The sequence below is a fragment of the Rhipicephalus microplus genome, chromosome 4 (genome assembly GCF_043290135.1).
Source record: "Rhipicephalus microplus isolate Deutch F79 chromosome 4, USDA_Rmic, whole genome shotgun sequence".
Taxonomy (NCBI): Eukaryota; Metazoa; Arthropoda; class Arachnida; order Ixodida; family Ixodidae; genus Rhipicephalus; species Rhipicephalus microplus.
In genome coordinates, this window is record NC_134703.1 from 101,432,919 (window position 1) to 101,448,249 (window position 15,331).

Genomic DNA, 15,331 nt, shown 5'->3' on the forward strand with positions numbered 1-15,331 from the left:
CATGTTTTTTTTTTCTTTTATTACAAATTTAATGTGTCCTGTACAAATAAAATAGTGGCACGCATCGACGAAGAATGCCAGCAACGATGATACACAATCTGCAATCCAACTAGGTTCAACAACGTCGTAACCAGCAAAACTTTCACATGCGACGGGCATAGCGGGTTATATGGCTCTCTTAATAGTGCATCCATGGTCGCTGAACTGTCTCACCAACAACGCAACAATAAAGTTTTATTGGCAACGTAAACCTGAAGGAGGCACCGAAAAACTCAAAGCACACAAACATGCGACAAATATTTGACACGTGAGCAAGGCAGATTTCACATTATTCACATATTTACAATGTCTCAAGAGTGGTTCACTATAGCGCACTGGAAGTTGACTTGAGCACGCTCATTCCATATATTAGAACTCAGGCAGTACCCTCCGGCACGGTCGGCAAGAGGTAGAATTAACAGAAGCACAAACAACAGCATTCCGGCTGTATTTATATCGACGTAAGCGTTCTCTCCTAACTTCGTTTTTTTTTTTGTTGTTCCTTTCTCGACAAACGTTCTTCGTGAAAGTCATCATTCATAGAACTGAAACAAAACGCACATATTTGTTGTTCTTGAAAAGCCGGAAAAAGCTTGCTCAACAAGTAGACATCGCAAAGCAAGCATATGCAGGGCTATATGTGCGTTTCGCCCCACACTCACATGAGAAGTCATTCAGGTATATCCCGTTCTGTGAAATAAAAAAAAATATTGTTTCAAGCTTGAAAGACAGCCTTTATGTGGTCGCCCATTTTTTTTATAGCACTTAGTTATGAAAATATTGAATGCTATCAATAAACTGGAAATTAGTTTTTGACGTACTTATAGTATATACACCTTTAGAGGCAGCCAAGTGATTCTACACTCCTGATGACCCATAAGGGTATCTTTCTTGATGATTGTACAAAGGGTTTATGACGATGAAAAAAAAAAAAAGAAATGCCCTGATCAGAACACACCACGTGCGTTTCAATGCACAGATTCCTCGGTCACCTTATTTATTTCAGACGCCAGTTGAACTTCAGATATGTCGAACACCTACCTCTTGTAGCTTTCTATCCAACATTTATAGCAGCAGAAAGTACTACACTATTAATCGTTCAATTAAGAATGAACGAGAGTTAGCAGAATGCATTGAAAAATTGTTGCCAATCCACATGAAGCCACAATGTGCGCTATGATGATCGGCGCACAGGGGCTAGCATGCAATAATACCACAGTATATCTTGACTGAGTGCATTTCAGTTCCGTTCCCTTCATTCTCGTTCCTTGGCTTTGACGTTGCCTGGCCACCTTTGTCTTGAGAGTCGGTCACTATGCGATGATTCGTAAAAACAAAAAAGGGGGTTAAGAGATGAAAATGAAACTCATCTACGAAACGAGACCACTGAACTACATTCCAGCTGCTTGTCAAGTGTGCCGCATGTTACTGCAGTAGCAGGGGCTCATATCGGGTATTGAATTTTCACCTCGTCAAATACCAGTGTTCCATGTAACGGAGAGCGCCACGTCCAAGCGGCGTGAGTCTTTCAAACGCGCACATTTCCGATGTAACTTCAGGTTTCAAGCTATCCGCCGGTTTTACAATCGACACACACACACAGCAGGCACCGGAAACTTGATTTTCACGCAGCCTAACGGAACACGGAATACCTATTGGCGTCAAAGTGAGTTCAACACTTCCATTATAAAACGTACGCGGCATATGTATACGCGTGGCTTGGTTCTTAAGTAGTCTCACAGCAAACACACACACACACACACAGCAGCGCTGACGCAACGGTGTGCCATCACCGGTGGTCTACGTCGCTCTCATACGGGCCGAAGTAGGCCGTAGACCGCGACATGGTGTTGTACATGGAGGGCGGGCCCATCATCTTCGAGCCCGGATGGTACGCGAGGGGCACCGCGTACGGCGGGAAGCAGGTGCACGTGCTGGGTGGCGGCTTGAGGCACGTGCACTTCGCGGCGTGCCCATTAACGACGGGTCCCGTCGTGGACGCGTAGTGGCCGTGCGGCCGCGAGCGCCTCAATCGCACGATGCAGATCACCATGATCAGAATGCACACGAAGGCGACCACGCCCGCCACGATGCCGATAATCATCGTGTCCACTTTGGTTAGCACGCTCTGGCCGTTCGCTTGGCGGGGCCGCGCGGTCGTGGGCGCTTCAAAGACGATCTCGGGCTCCTTTCGGTGGGGAGGCGAGGTCTTGCGAACGATGTTGTTGCTCGGCGTCGTCGAGGTCCGTGTCGTTGGCACGCCCCCGGCCGTGGTTGCCTTGTGGAGTCGGTTGGACGTGGCCGACGTCTCCTCGTTCTCCTCGTCGTTGGCTTCATCGTCGCAGAAGAGGTCGTCCATCTGCAGGTTCACGATGAGGATCTTGTTCAAGTGATGGGGTTCGACGCACGCCAGGTCGATGAGCGCAGCGTTGTTGCCCTGTTCATCGTCGTCCTCGCGCGTGCTCTTGTGGTCCTGGATCCAACGCCACAGGGGAATCAAGTTGCAGTCACACGTAATGGGGTTCTCTTGGATTCCTTCTATCTGCAACGTGGCTTGCTTGCTGGACAGCGCAGTTAGCAGTTGAGGATTTATGCGATTGATCTGGTTGTAGTTTACGTTCACAATGCGTTTGGTGGACAGTGGCAGAGGCAGGAAGATTGTGGTAGGCAGGTCGGAGAGGCTCGTGTTAGAGATGGTGACCCGCAGTTCGCGGCCGCGTATACCGGCAAAGGCGCTCGAGGAAAGCCCGTTGATGGCTTTGCCAGTCACGTACAAATGGCTCAAGCGAGGGCTATACACCTTTTGCAACTGATCCTTGAACAAGTTATCCTTAATTTCTATACCTAGGCTCTCGAGGCCTTCGAAAGGTTCGAGGCACTTTCGAGTCTGCAGCGCCTGCAGGTTCCCGTATCCGTAGAGATTTAGCTTAGTAAGCCTGGACAAAGGCTGCAGCGCTTCGCACTCGATGTGGTTCAATTTCGTAAGCCTTGAGAAGTCAAACTCGTCAAGGTTCTTCAGGTCTTGAAGATCTCCGTTCACCAAATACGATATGGGATTGTCGGAAAGGTCCAATTTTTTCAGTTTTTTCAGGTTCGCCCAAGCTCCGGAAGTGGCGATGCTGAGATTTGGTATTTCGTTGCCGGACAAATCTAGAACTTCAAGGAGGGTCGTTTTCTGAAAGTTATTGGGAGATAGCGATGATATTCTGTTTCCAGACAAGTTGAGAAGCCTCAGGAAGGGGCTTTCTATCAGCGGCAAGCTACGTATGCCTGTATTTGCCAGATGCAGAGAACGCACGCTTTTGGGCTCGGCGAGCAATACGTGGTGAGCGTTTGTCGTAAGAGGGTTGTTCGACACATCAAGCTCTTTGATATTCACAAGGACATCTGCATTCGATGGGAAGTCTTCAATGTGGTTGTTGGAGAAGTTTGCCTTTTCTAAGAACGAATACTGTTTTCTCAAAGCTACAGTTGGGAAGGTGCTAAACTCGTTATGAGCCAGATTGATGCTTTCGAGCTTGAAATCTCGTAGTCGACTAAATACATCGGGGGACAGTGAGCTCATGTGATTGTAGCTTAGATCAAGGTTAAGCTGGCTGATACCTTGAAACAGCCTCTCACCGAGTTGCGGGATCTGGTTGTGTTGGAGCTCGAGATACCGTAGCTGGGTGGAATTCTGGAAAGCCCTTTCACCTACGCTACTTATTTGGTTATGCTGAAGGTCCAAATGCCTGAGCCTAGGCAAGTCAGCGAAATCAGAATCTTCAAGTGTGTGAAGTTTGTTGTATCCGAGTTTTAGAACTTCCAAAGACCAGATGGAGCGAATGATTTCGCTCGGGAAGAAAGACAGTTTGTTGTGGCTGATGTCAAGCTTGCGAAGCCTCGGATGCATAGTAAACGAATCGGGATAAAGATAAGCTATTTGATTCTGGCTTAAGTTCAGGTCTTCAATGTGCGTTTCTTTAGCGAAAAGCTCAGCCTTGAAAGAGTTCAAAACGTTGTTATTAAGCTTAAGCTTCCTAAGGGAGGGAAGCTGATCGAAAGTGCCTGTTCGTACTGCGCTCAACCTGTTGTAACTTAAGTCTAACGTCTTCAGCCGGGTGAGGTTGAGGAAGGCCATGGTGTTCATGTCCTTAATGAAATTGCTCTTGAGCGTAAGTTCTTGGAGGTCGACGAGTTTATTCAACGCGCCTATCTTTACGTCTGTCAAACTGTTGTAAGCCAGATCAAGAAACTGCAATTCGCGGAGTGCCGCAAAGGGACCTGCCGGAAGGAAGCGAATCTGGTTGTTACTGAGGTCCAGTCTCTTGAGCTTCTTGAGGGAAGAGAATGCGTTCGCAGGTATAGTAGTCAACTTGTTTTTACCGAGGCTTAATAGCTGTAAGTTTGGAAACTCGAGTTTGAGGGACTCCGAGACGATTCCATTGTCACCGAGATCCAACGCAATCATGGAGTTCTGCAGACCATCTAAACTTCCCGAAGAAATGGCGCTCAATTTGTTGCCCCGAAGGTTCAGTGTCTCAAGGAACTGCAGGTCCTTGAAGGTCCCATTGGGAATCTCTGTGATCAAATTGTAGGCCAGCGACAGCTCGCGGATGCTGACGCCGGCGCTGAGTACGCCGGGCGAAAGCACAGCTATCCTGTTGTAGTCTAAGTGCAGTTTTTGCAGTCGTGGTAGAGAACCGAGCAATGCAGACGGAAACACAAGGAGCTGGTTATCTTCCAAGTAGATGGCCTCGAGGCTGACTAGACCTCTGAACGTTGCCGCGTCAACCTTTCGAATCTGGTTGACGCCAAGCCTCAGGGCCCTGAGGCTCTTCATTCCGTCGAAGCTGCCCGGTTCGACTTGTGATATTTCATTGCGGCTCAGGTCCAGGTACTCGAGACCCTTGAGTTCAGACGGCGCAGCTCCATTGAACGAACGGATCTTGTTGGAACGCATGGTGAGCATCTTAAGAGCGGGCAACCGGCGCAGGGTCGTAGTGGGAATGTGGACCATAAAATTGTTGGACAAATCTAGCGTGGTCAAACGCTGCAGGCCGTCGAAGGCACCGGAGGGAAGGTTCTTGATTCGGTTAGATCCCAAGTAGAGGACCTGCACTCTTGGTACGCTGACAAAGGTGCCTTCTTCGATGCTGGAGATTACGTTTTTGGTCAGGTTCAACGTCTGCAGCGCTTCCAAAGGCGGGAAGGAGTCTTTGGTGAGCTCAGGTATCCGGTTCCCGTCAAGACTGAGCCACGTGAGCGCGGGAAGGTCAACCAGACTTGATGCCGGCACTTCTTCGAAGTCATTGTCGTTGATGTTCAGCACCTGCGCGAGAAGAAGAACATCAAGTCATTTAGAGAAGCGAATTCGGCGTCAATGTTGCAAAGCATTAGTGAAGATTTGATTGATTGATGTGTGAGCTTTAACGTCCCAAAACCACCATACCATACTGGAACGTTCCGTATGCGATGTCCAATAATGCCGTATGTTTCCGTAAGACTACATATGTATCAAATGTACTTTCCATATATTTCCCTAGGATTCTTACGGAAACATACAGAATTATTGGACATCGCACACGGATCGTTTTAGTGGGGATATTATTATGAGAGACGCTGTAGTGGAGGGCTCCGCAAATTTTGACCACCTGGGGTTCTTTAACATGCACCCAAATCTGAGCACATGGGCCTACAGCATTTCTGTCTTCATAGAAAATACATCCGCTGCAGCCGCAATTCGATTCGGCGACCAGCAGGTCAGCAGCCAAGTACCTTAGCCACCAGACCACCACGGCGGAGCAAAGGCATAAGTTAAGGTGCGCATAAAACATGCAAGAGTAAATTAACGCTCGCGAATGGACTACGCATTTGTGTGGAGAAAGAGAGAGAGAGTTGTTTTAATGGGAAGCTGGAGAGGTTTGCCTGGTTTTTCACCTGACAGGCTACTCCTGTTACCGGGTGATGACAGTGATATACACAATGATAAACACACAACACATACAGTTACATACACGTGTAGCAGTCACTCACATAACACATAAAGTCACTCACACGCACTGCACTATTTACAACGTTTCGTTCAAGCCTGTGGCCCGTAAGAACGTCAGTAGCGCTTTTGTAGAGTCTAACGCACTAGAGGTGTTCTGCCATGGGCCTGGAATATTTGTTAACTCCAAATTTGTGTCCTGTTGCATTTCTAAGCCCATCTTCAGAGACTGTCTCTCTGATGCGTATTTAGTACACTCACAGAAGACATGATGTCTTCAACGACGTTACATTGGGCACAAAATGCTGAGTCGGAAATAGTATGAACACCACTAACGTCTGACAATGTGCAGGAATGTGACAAAGAAGCAGCTTCCTACATATTCAAGCTAAGCAATGGCTAATGCCCGTGTGCACTTCGCGATAACAAACAATACACTTGCATACCAGCAGTGAATCATATCGCAAAACACATCCTTACACAATGTAACACTTAGTAATTTCCACATGACCGCGCGCGTAAATTAGCATTTATACGAACATGACATCTACCACAAGCATATACGCGTGTAAAATCGTATTGAAACATTGCAAATAGTAGGTAATGATCTATAAAGATTTGTCGTAGGAACAGCCAGCCAGGCACTCGAGCTGACGAGACGCAACTTGTGATATACAGCAGACCCGTAGTGCTGTATACTATAGTAGCAAATAAAATTAGCAAGCGACTTCTCTAACTCTAAACGCATTTAATGTTACAACAGTGTAGGCTTTTCCCGCGGCTGTTTTAACTGAAAATATCGAACACACGCATGCTCTTATTGGTAACATTTATAGGGGTGTAATTACGTCCGTGAGTGATTAGTTTCCTGCATTACAACTCAGAGTATAAAACTTGATACTTACCTAAAAGTAACGTGATGTGTTTGTTCTATATGGTTCTGCATGAGCGACTATATACGGGAAATAAGAACGCTCGCGCTCTTATTTTCACGATCTACAATGAAAGAATATAACTAATGTTCAGACATGCAGATATATAAACTTAGTTTGAAAAAGAAGTGCAGGCTTCACGAAAACACTGTCATATTCGATGAACACACATAGTTTGGGCCAAATTAACGTGATTACTTTCAACCACAACGTACGGAATCAACCTGTTGCAGGTAAACCAGTTTTTCTCGCCGAAACGTCGATGCTGAAGCAAGCCCACGGTAACGGAAAAGCTGCAAGGCCACCAAGTGCTCGCTCGCAAAAAGTGGATTATGCAAAGCCGGCTCGATAAAAAACCGAGCCGTGTGCATCCAAGGCATGCGCATCCCTTGCAGCGATTTGCAACGGTGAGCGATTGGGTCGCACGTACCGCGCCGAGGCCACATGTAAGGAGATCACCGAGGGATTATATGCTGTGGCGGTGAGTTTTCGAGAAGCACGTCAACGCTAAAAAAGAAAAAAAAAACTCCATGTAAGCTGAATTCACACGACTGACGTGATCTGACGTGATCGCGAACGAATTAGTGACGTGACATGTGACGTGAATCGGAACTCTCTGCCACCAGTGTTAACACGACAGGGAGAGAATTCACGCTACAAGCGAGTATGTCGGCATTGCACCCCGAGAATCCCAAATGTAATTTGGGTCTTCATGTTTCAGGCTTGCCTGGTCTGCATGGGCCGTTCTCATTGACATCTTCAAAATAAACTGTAAATTAGCAGGGCAATGAGCGTTGCGAACTGCCAGCGTGACTTTACGGTCGTTTCTAAAGCCACAAGGCCACGATATGATTATGACGGACGCCGTATACTGGAGGGGATACCCAACCGGAGAATTCCACCATAACTTCTTGCGCGAGCGATGTGAATTTGTGTGTCATCTAGACTAATTAATGGTGCAATACAAAGTATAATCTTGACATCGAACAATGAACATGATTCATAAAACGTAGGTGGAAGTATGATAACACGCGAAACCGCATCATTTGATGGGGGGAGCCTTGGACAAACCATTGCTAACTTAATGTCTTGAGCTAGTGAATAACTAGCCTGCTATATTACTCGGTCAAAACTCAACAGTGCTACAATAAGTTTACGAACACACACAGAAGCTTTTCTTTATTTATTGTTATAATTGGCAAGCCTGCATACACGCGAGCGCTTTTTCGAACCCAGCAGTACGGCTGCTTTGCGTATAGACTGATGATAGCACACTTGGCGTCGCTTTTGTCCAAACTTAATTCCGCACGAGTATCATGACAACAACAACAACAAAAAAAAAAAGAGTGAGAGAGGAAGTATTGAAAGGCCCTGGTTATACTAACGAAAAACCTTGTATTATATAGTCAATAGTTGTTTGTTCATTACGCATGCGAACGGTTTGAATAATGCGTAACCATGGGAAGGTCTGGTTTATAAATCCTAAAATGTAATATAAAACTGCCATGCCTCAATTACGAAAACAAAACAAAAATCCCGCGAATGTGCCTTCTACTGATGCTGATTTGATGCTGGTTGAACGATTCTGCCCTGTGGAGCGTTTTGAAGAGAAAACAGGGTGATGCTGAGAACGCTCTCTATGTGTCTTCTCGCCTAACTGAGAATTTTAGAAAAAAGCGGAAAAAAAATGGTGGACATTCGTCTGAAGTTTTCTCCGAAGAGCGCGTCTTTATTTTCTTTTCTAAAGTAATAACATTTGTTGGGGTCTTACGTACCGACACCATGATATGATTACGAGGGACGCTATTATGAAGGGCTTCGAAATTTTACCACCCGGTGTTCTTCAACGTGCACCCAAATCTAAGCACATAGGCCTGCAGGATTCAATCCGGTGACCTTCGGTTCAGTAGTCGAGTGCCATGTGATCATATCAATTGTCACTTCGGAAGTACAAGTTTTTCATGTTCTTCTGCAGTTCTGTCTCATCTGAGCGCCTTCGTTGTGAGAGAGGTGCGTATAAAAAAAGAAAGAAAGAAAGGAAGAAAGAAAGAAAGCGCATGGACTGTAATTGGACGACGACAATCGGACGACGACAATTCAACGAACCGCTCCCGCGCCCTTGTCAGAGCTTAAGCGATTATCCTGTCGTCGAGACAAACAGTGTACGCTTGTCAGAACGATGAGTGCAAGTGCGCGAGAACCGAGTGTTTGGACCTGTCTGCGTCATGCAAATCGATTGGAGAGTGTGAAAAAGTGGAGCAGTGCAAGCGAATGTCATCGACGAATTGATCGCGTGGACAGTGTAGGTCAGCGGGTCGGTCACCTTACTGTCGGGAGCTCGGTCCTCTTTTCGAGGAAGATAATTGCCTACGTCGCCATCCTGCCTTGCATGAGCGCTCCGCGATGTGAGGAACACAGACACGGCCTTTGTGTCTTCTCCACCAACAAATACGCTCGGCAGGTTTTTTCCCCCTCGTTCTTCATCATATTGAAGGCACGCCTAAATCGATGTACATGGGCCTGATACAGCCTCCATCAAAATACGCCACAGGCATTCGGTCTCACAACCTTTGTGCCAGAATTCATACACCACAGCTGCTGGAACACCGCGGCGGGTATCTTTGCTCTCTCACGTACATGTGTCGCACCTCAGTGCGTTGATAGCCCCAGCGAAAACGTGAACAGCCGCAGTGTTGAGACGTTCTGCAAAGCCGTCACGTGAAAGAGCTTCTGTAGTTATGCTGTGCTCTTTCGCTTAGAAAATGTGGCGAGTTCCTGTTTTAAAATGTAATTGTTCTTTGTACAACTCTCATACAGATATCTGGGGCATTCTTCGTTTCGTCTTGTTTCGTTTAGTGACAGCAGTTTTTTAGACAGTCCCAGACGCCAAGGCTTCATGAGATTGCGAATGCCGGTAGCGCTGGATCCAAACGGCGTAGGGTGGAGCTTTCTTATTTTAGTGTGTAAATCGAATATAAATGTCGAGGCCCTATACACAGCTTAAAATAATTTTACCTAACCCCTGAAAAAAATTTTTGCATTTACCCTTGAGTACGCTCCTCAGGTGAGGCAAGGGGTACCGTAAACATGCTGGCAGGTGCTACGGTCGCCTTTTGGACGAAATCGAATATTCACGAACGTAAGAAAATGTGAAGTACGCATTTCATCACCTAAGTTTTGTTTATTTTGACGCCTTTAAAGAGCAACTCCGAAAATTTTTTCGACATCTACTATGTGTACCAAGCAAAGTCGGGCAGGAATCTTGAAATTGAATTTGAAACCCTGGTTGCGTGATCCCAAGTGATACCCTTGGTCTGTGACATCTTAAGCGAAATAACGTGTGTTTGTGACGTCAGAGCCCGCGTCTGCCAGCATGGTGGCCGTTCAGAGCTGACATCTTCGCTGCATCGCAAGCACCCAAGACGTAATCCAGCTAGCTAGCTGCATCGTGAGGTTGCATCGCCCATTTCATTTCCTGTCATCACATCAACGCATAGTATACTGCACGTCACCGTGAACGGGGCTATAGGTTGTGACGTCATCGTCGACATACATAATGCAGCTAGCCCTTTCAGTTTAAGTTTCAACACATCGTATTTTTTGTCTTCAAATTATAGATGAATATCTGAACAAACTCTATCACATCACCTTCTCAGTTTTGAGTCTATCACTACCATTTGATAATCACAATATCGTAACACAGTAAAAACAGAACAACAACGAAGTTGCCCTTCAAGTATCCTTTATTTATTCACGCAGTATACCCTGCGTGAGAAGTTCCTAAACTTCAAACAAACTGGATCAATTTCCCGTACGCTCATTCTTACGCACTCGAGAGATCAGTTTCTTCAAGCAGAGTACAAAACGCAACTGCGTTCACCTACCTGGAGAGAGAGGGAGAAAGAGAGAGAGAGATTGCGGCGAAGGTATGCACCGGAGGCCAGTGCGTCGTGGTCGGAGTATTTGGGTGGACGAAACCAGGCCGGCCGCGTGAGCGAAAGAACAGAAACAATCAACCAGCGCCACGGCTACCGGCGTCGTTAACGAAGACTCGAAACGCTGCGCGTATCCCCCACGAGCAATCATCGTGGAGAAAACGAGAGCGCCCCTGGTGAAACCCGCGGGACAAATGGGATGAGAACGCACACGATAACTCTCTATACCCGTGCGGCGCTCGTTGCATTTGGAGCTCTCCGAGGTCGCGCGCTCGAACTCCACTCGCGGCGTACTCCACGCAAGCTGACCAGCCAGACCGCTCCGCACATACGTGACTCGAGCAGTTGTTTTTGTGAATAATACGGCGTGTAACGCAGTGCTGTGTTTACAAATCGCCGCAATTATCTCGCGCGGAGGAGGCCTTTCGTGGGCAAAAGCCATTTCCTTGCTCGCATTCCTTTCGTTGCTTTAAACATATCGCGATAGTTTGGTGCGAATATGATAAAGTAGCTTCTACGGCATCTAACGGCGATGCCTTAATTGAATAAATATGTCACTCGTGGAGAATATATTACGAATGTGCAATGTAGGCACCGCACACAAATTGGAGGATTCGCGTTCTCGAAACCATATGTATGACATGTATATATAGCTGTATGATCAATCCGACAATCAATCAATCAATCAATCAATCAATCAATCAATCAATCAATCAATTTAATACTTTCAGGTAATGTACGTGCGCATGTTGCTTTTCAACAAAGCGTATACCAACGCACCCTAGATGCCGAGTTAAACAAAGGAAAAATGATTCGATGTACCTAACAGTGTTATGCCAATTTTTTTTTCTGTAGAAAAAAATATGACGGCGTGCAGCAGTTGTGATGCATGGCTCAATGGCTTGCTGATATTAATTATTGGTGAAGCTTCACTGCTGCAGGTGCGGCTGCACTAAATACTGAGCTGAATTAAAGGAGAACGAATTGGAGAAAAAACCTCAACAGAGTTTTTCGTATATACACGAAACCGCAGGTTCACGATGTATTGATGTATGCCCTGCACTATTTAACGAAAAATGCGACATGTGTATTGAGAGCACACTGGTTTGTCGAAAGCACGGGAATCGCAGCCTGTGCTTCGCCGCGTAATGATCTACTTTTCGTTTGTTTACGGAGAGGTTATCTCGCTCTTGTTTACTTCCTCCTTTACTCAACGTATAGCCGGCACATGAACCAGCGTTTTATTTTCCTCCTAATGTAGTTTCTTTATATAGGATGCCGATGCCACAGGTATACGGCGTTTTCCCTTCTCAGCTGAGACCTCTTAATCTAATAACAAAAAAAAAATGCGTCTTTCTTCATTAATTCCCATTTAGCTCTCTGAACTGTTACCGCTCCCAAGCCAAACAGTTTCGCAACTTGCTCGTTATCTTCACGAGTAGACGAGTGGAGCAGATGCATGTCGCAAAATGATTTCCTTGTGCATGATACAAGTAGCGTCACGTCACGCCCTTCTCGGCGAATTAAGAAATTCAAGTCGTAGTGCCGAGCAGCTTCTACTTTATTTATTTTCTTAGCATCGGTGTATCATAGCTACTGTTTGCTTTTCTCGATCACAGTCTTGATGTGGGCGTGTTCGTGACGCGTCACAAAGGCTAAATGGAAAAACGTTTGTTACAGGGAAAAAAAAAATGAAAGAATGGTTAGAAGCAGGTGGGTGGGGCCCCTAGTCCAGGGCTCCACTGGCCTCAGCAGCCCGCCGCGCCTGGTCCAGTAGCGCCACTTGGGCCTACATTTCCTCGTTGGCGAGCAAGGTCTCACACTGCTCCGTCGTGATTTTTTTTCGCCAAACTTGTTTAACGGAAACAAGGAAAGATATCAAATATGTCTCACGCAGGAGCGGGTAAAGATTGTTCAGTGTGGCGCTGTGATAAGTGAAATTTGTCAAGTAGCACGTAAAAAACTGTTCAGCTCCTCCAAGTTGAACTCACGAATTTCGCCAAGTTCAGCCTTGAATGCCCAATCCCCTCGAACTCCTTGTTTTGTGGCGAGTATAAAGCTGTCTGCACAAACACATATGAGCACGAAGTCACGACTTGGATTCTTGGCCGCTGTGGCCCCATTCCAATCAGAACGTAATGTAATCCAAAAAGAAAAGACACACGCGTGTGGTTGTTTGTGCTGGCCACAGTTCGGGTGTGTGTGTGTGTTCAGCGACGTTGAGTGCGCTTAGTTTAGTTAATGCGCTGTTTTGTCGGAGGAGCTCTTCTTCCTCGGTGAAGAGGAATTTCTTCGGCACTGGTCTTGCCCTTTTTTGTCGGTCTGTGACGGACGAGTGAAACTTGTCTTTCGGCCGGCCTGGTATTGGTAGGCTGACCTGTCGATGCGCCGGCAGAAATGGCATGCCAACATGTAAATATGCAAAATGTACATATTTATGTTTGAAATAAATACCTTGAAAAAATACCTTGAAGTATTTTTTGTGGTTGTGTTTGTGTGAACCGTCGAATGTACACGTTCTTTCAACGTCATCTCATATCCATGTTCATGTAAATGATGTCTGTTTTGTCATCATTGTTAGAGTATGTCTAAGAAGGAACTGTTCTGTTGAGTGTTATTGATGTTTGTGGAAATAAATTTTTTCTAAACAGAAGAACACACCAGGCAAAAAAAAAAGTAATGCGAAGACTGATAATGATATGTGGGGTTTAACGTCCCAAAACCATCATATGATTATGAGAGACGCCGTAGTGGAAGGCTCCGGAAATTTCGACCACCTGGGGTTCTTTAACGTGCACCCAAATCTGAGTTCGCGGGCCTACAACACTTCTGCCTCCATCGGAAATGCAGCCGCTGCAGCCGGGATACGAACCCGCGACCTGCGGGTCAGCAGCCGAGTACCTTAGCCACTAGACTCACTCACTCACTCACTCACTCACTCACTCACTCACTCACTCAATCAATCAATCAATCAATCAATCAATCAATCAATTAAGACGATATTCAATAAACCTTACACTGTCGAATGTTCCCTCTTGAAACGGCAAAATGCCAATCGGCTGAACACGAAGAAACACAGCCTGTATTGTAACATCCGTACCTGAAACCATGACGCAGACAATTTAACGCGGAGCACTGAGCAAACAGCTGGCGCAAGCACGATTGGAAATCCGACAAGTGGACACGGAGAAACGCTTCACACCACGCGATAGCTCGTAACACGCGCCGGGAAACTGCCTGGGACGTGCCGTGACGGGGCCGATGTTGAGCGGCAAGCGCGCGCAGCCGTGCAGCGTGGCCTCATGGCCGCTGTTGAACCGATTGGCCGTGTTATTGCCTCCTGCCTCGAGAACTGCTCTTGTGACGGACGTGCCGAGAAATCGAGTGAACCGGCCACGGCACATCGACGCGCACGTAACAGCGGCCAGGGCCAGTGGGATCACTATGTGATTTTGCGTGTCGAGAGCCATTCGTGATTGCATGTACATTTCCCTCCAGAGATCCTCTATAGAGGAATGTGCATGCATGTCAAGATTTCGCGTCATGGCTGGATCGTTGTGCAAGCACAGACTTCCGACTTCCGAACGAAAGACGTAACAAAGACTGTATTTATCGGGGTAACAATTTCGGGCAGCCGCTGTAATTTCGTAACCGTTACCACTGCCTCGCTTATTGCGACCGACCACCGTTATTGCTACTGTACACTCTGATACTGAACATCTGCGTGTAAGCCCTTAGCAAGATTTAAATTGTATGTTCAATTTTCGTGATTTCGAGTCTTTTGGGAGTCATTAGTATTAGTATTACTAATAAAAACAGTTTTGGGTCAGCAATTGAATGTCACATTATTTGATCACCAGTTTATAAGAGCTGAGGGTAGAGGAACGATAAACGCTAATAAACAAAATCCATTCGTAAAGAGATGAATAGACCAAACTGCCCAAAACTGCCCCGGTTGCTCAAAATGTTTCAATCCCACTTTCCGTCGCCTCGCACGACCGTCGAAACTCATAACCGCATGACTACCCTTCTGACCACACACTCGTGTAGTAAAAACACAACGCCCCAATTCCAGAAAAATGAGTGAACCAGTCGGGCAACATTACTAACCACGATCCAGCTGGCCTTTAACTGCCCAGCGAAAGCATAACCGCCCACCGAAAGGCTCTGTAGAGGGGCGAGCGTTTCGGCTCTCTATTTCATTCATTTTATACGTATATGCGAACGCCAACGTTCCTACTGCGTGCTCCCACGAACACGCACTCCCAAGCCGCCGACATACAGGCATTTATAGCGAGGGGGCAGCCGTGGTCACCGGAGGTGTGGGTGGAGGGATAGTTATAGAAAAAAGGCCGTTCATGCGTGCAGTAAACGCAGAAACATGCAGTGCAACCGGAGGCTTTGCAAAGCGTGCTGCTAGTGTGCGCGGAATTTTTCACCGCCCCGGTAAGCGC

The 15,331-nt window shown here is 46.6% G+C and overlaps 1 protein-coding gene across 1 annotated transcript in view; it reads right to left on the bottom strand.

Moving 5' to 3' along the window:
• LOC142814517 (uncharacterized) overlaps window positions 1-15,331 on the bottom strand; it is a 69,257-nt gene continuing 53,926 nt past the window's right edge. Inside the window, exon 4 of the mRNA XM_075893358.1 lies at window positions 1-5,350. Coding sequence (XP_075749473.1) covers window positions 1,829-5,350 — 3,522 coding nt within the window. The 3' untranslated portion in view covers window positions 1-1,828. The remainder of the gene's footprint in view (window positions 5,351-15,331) is intronic.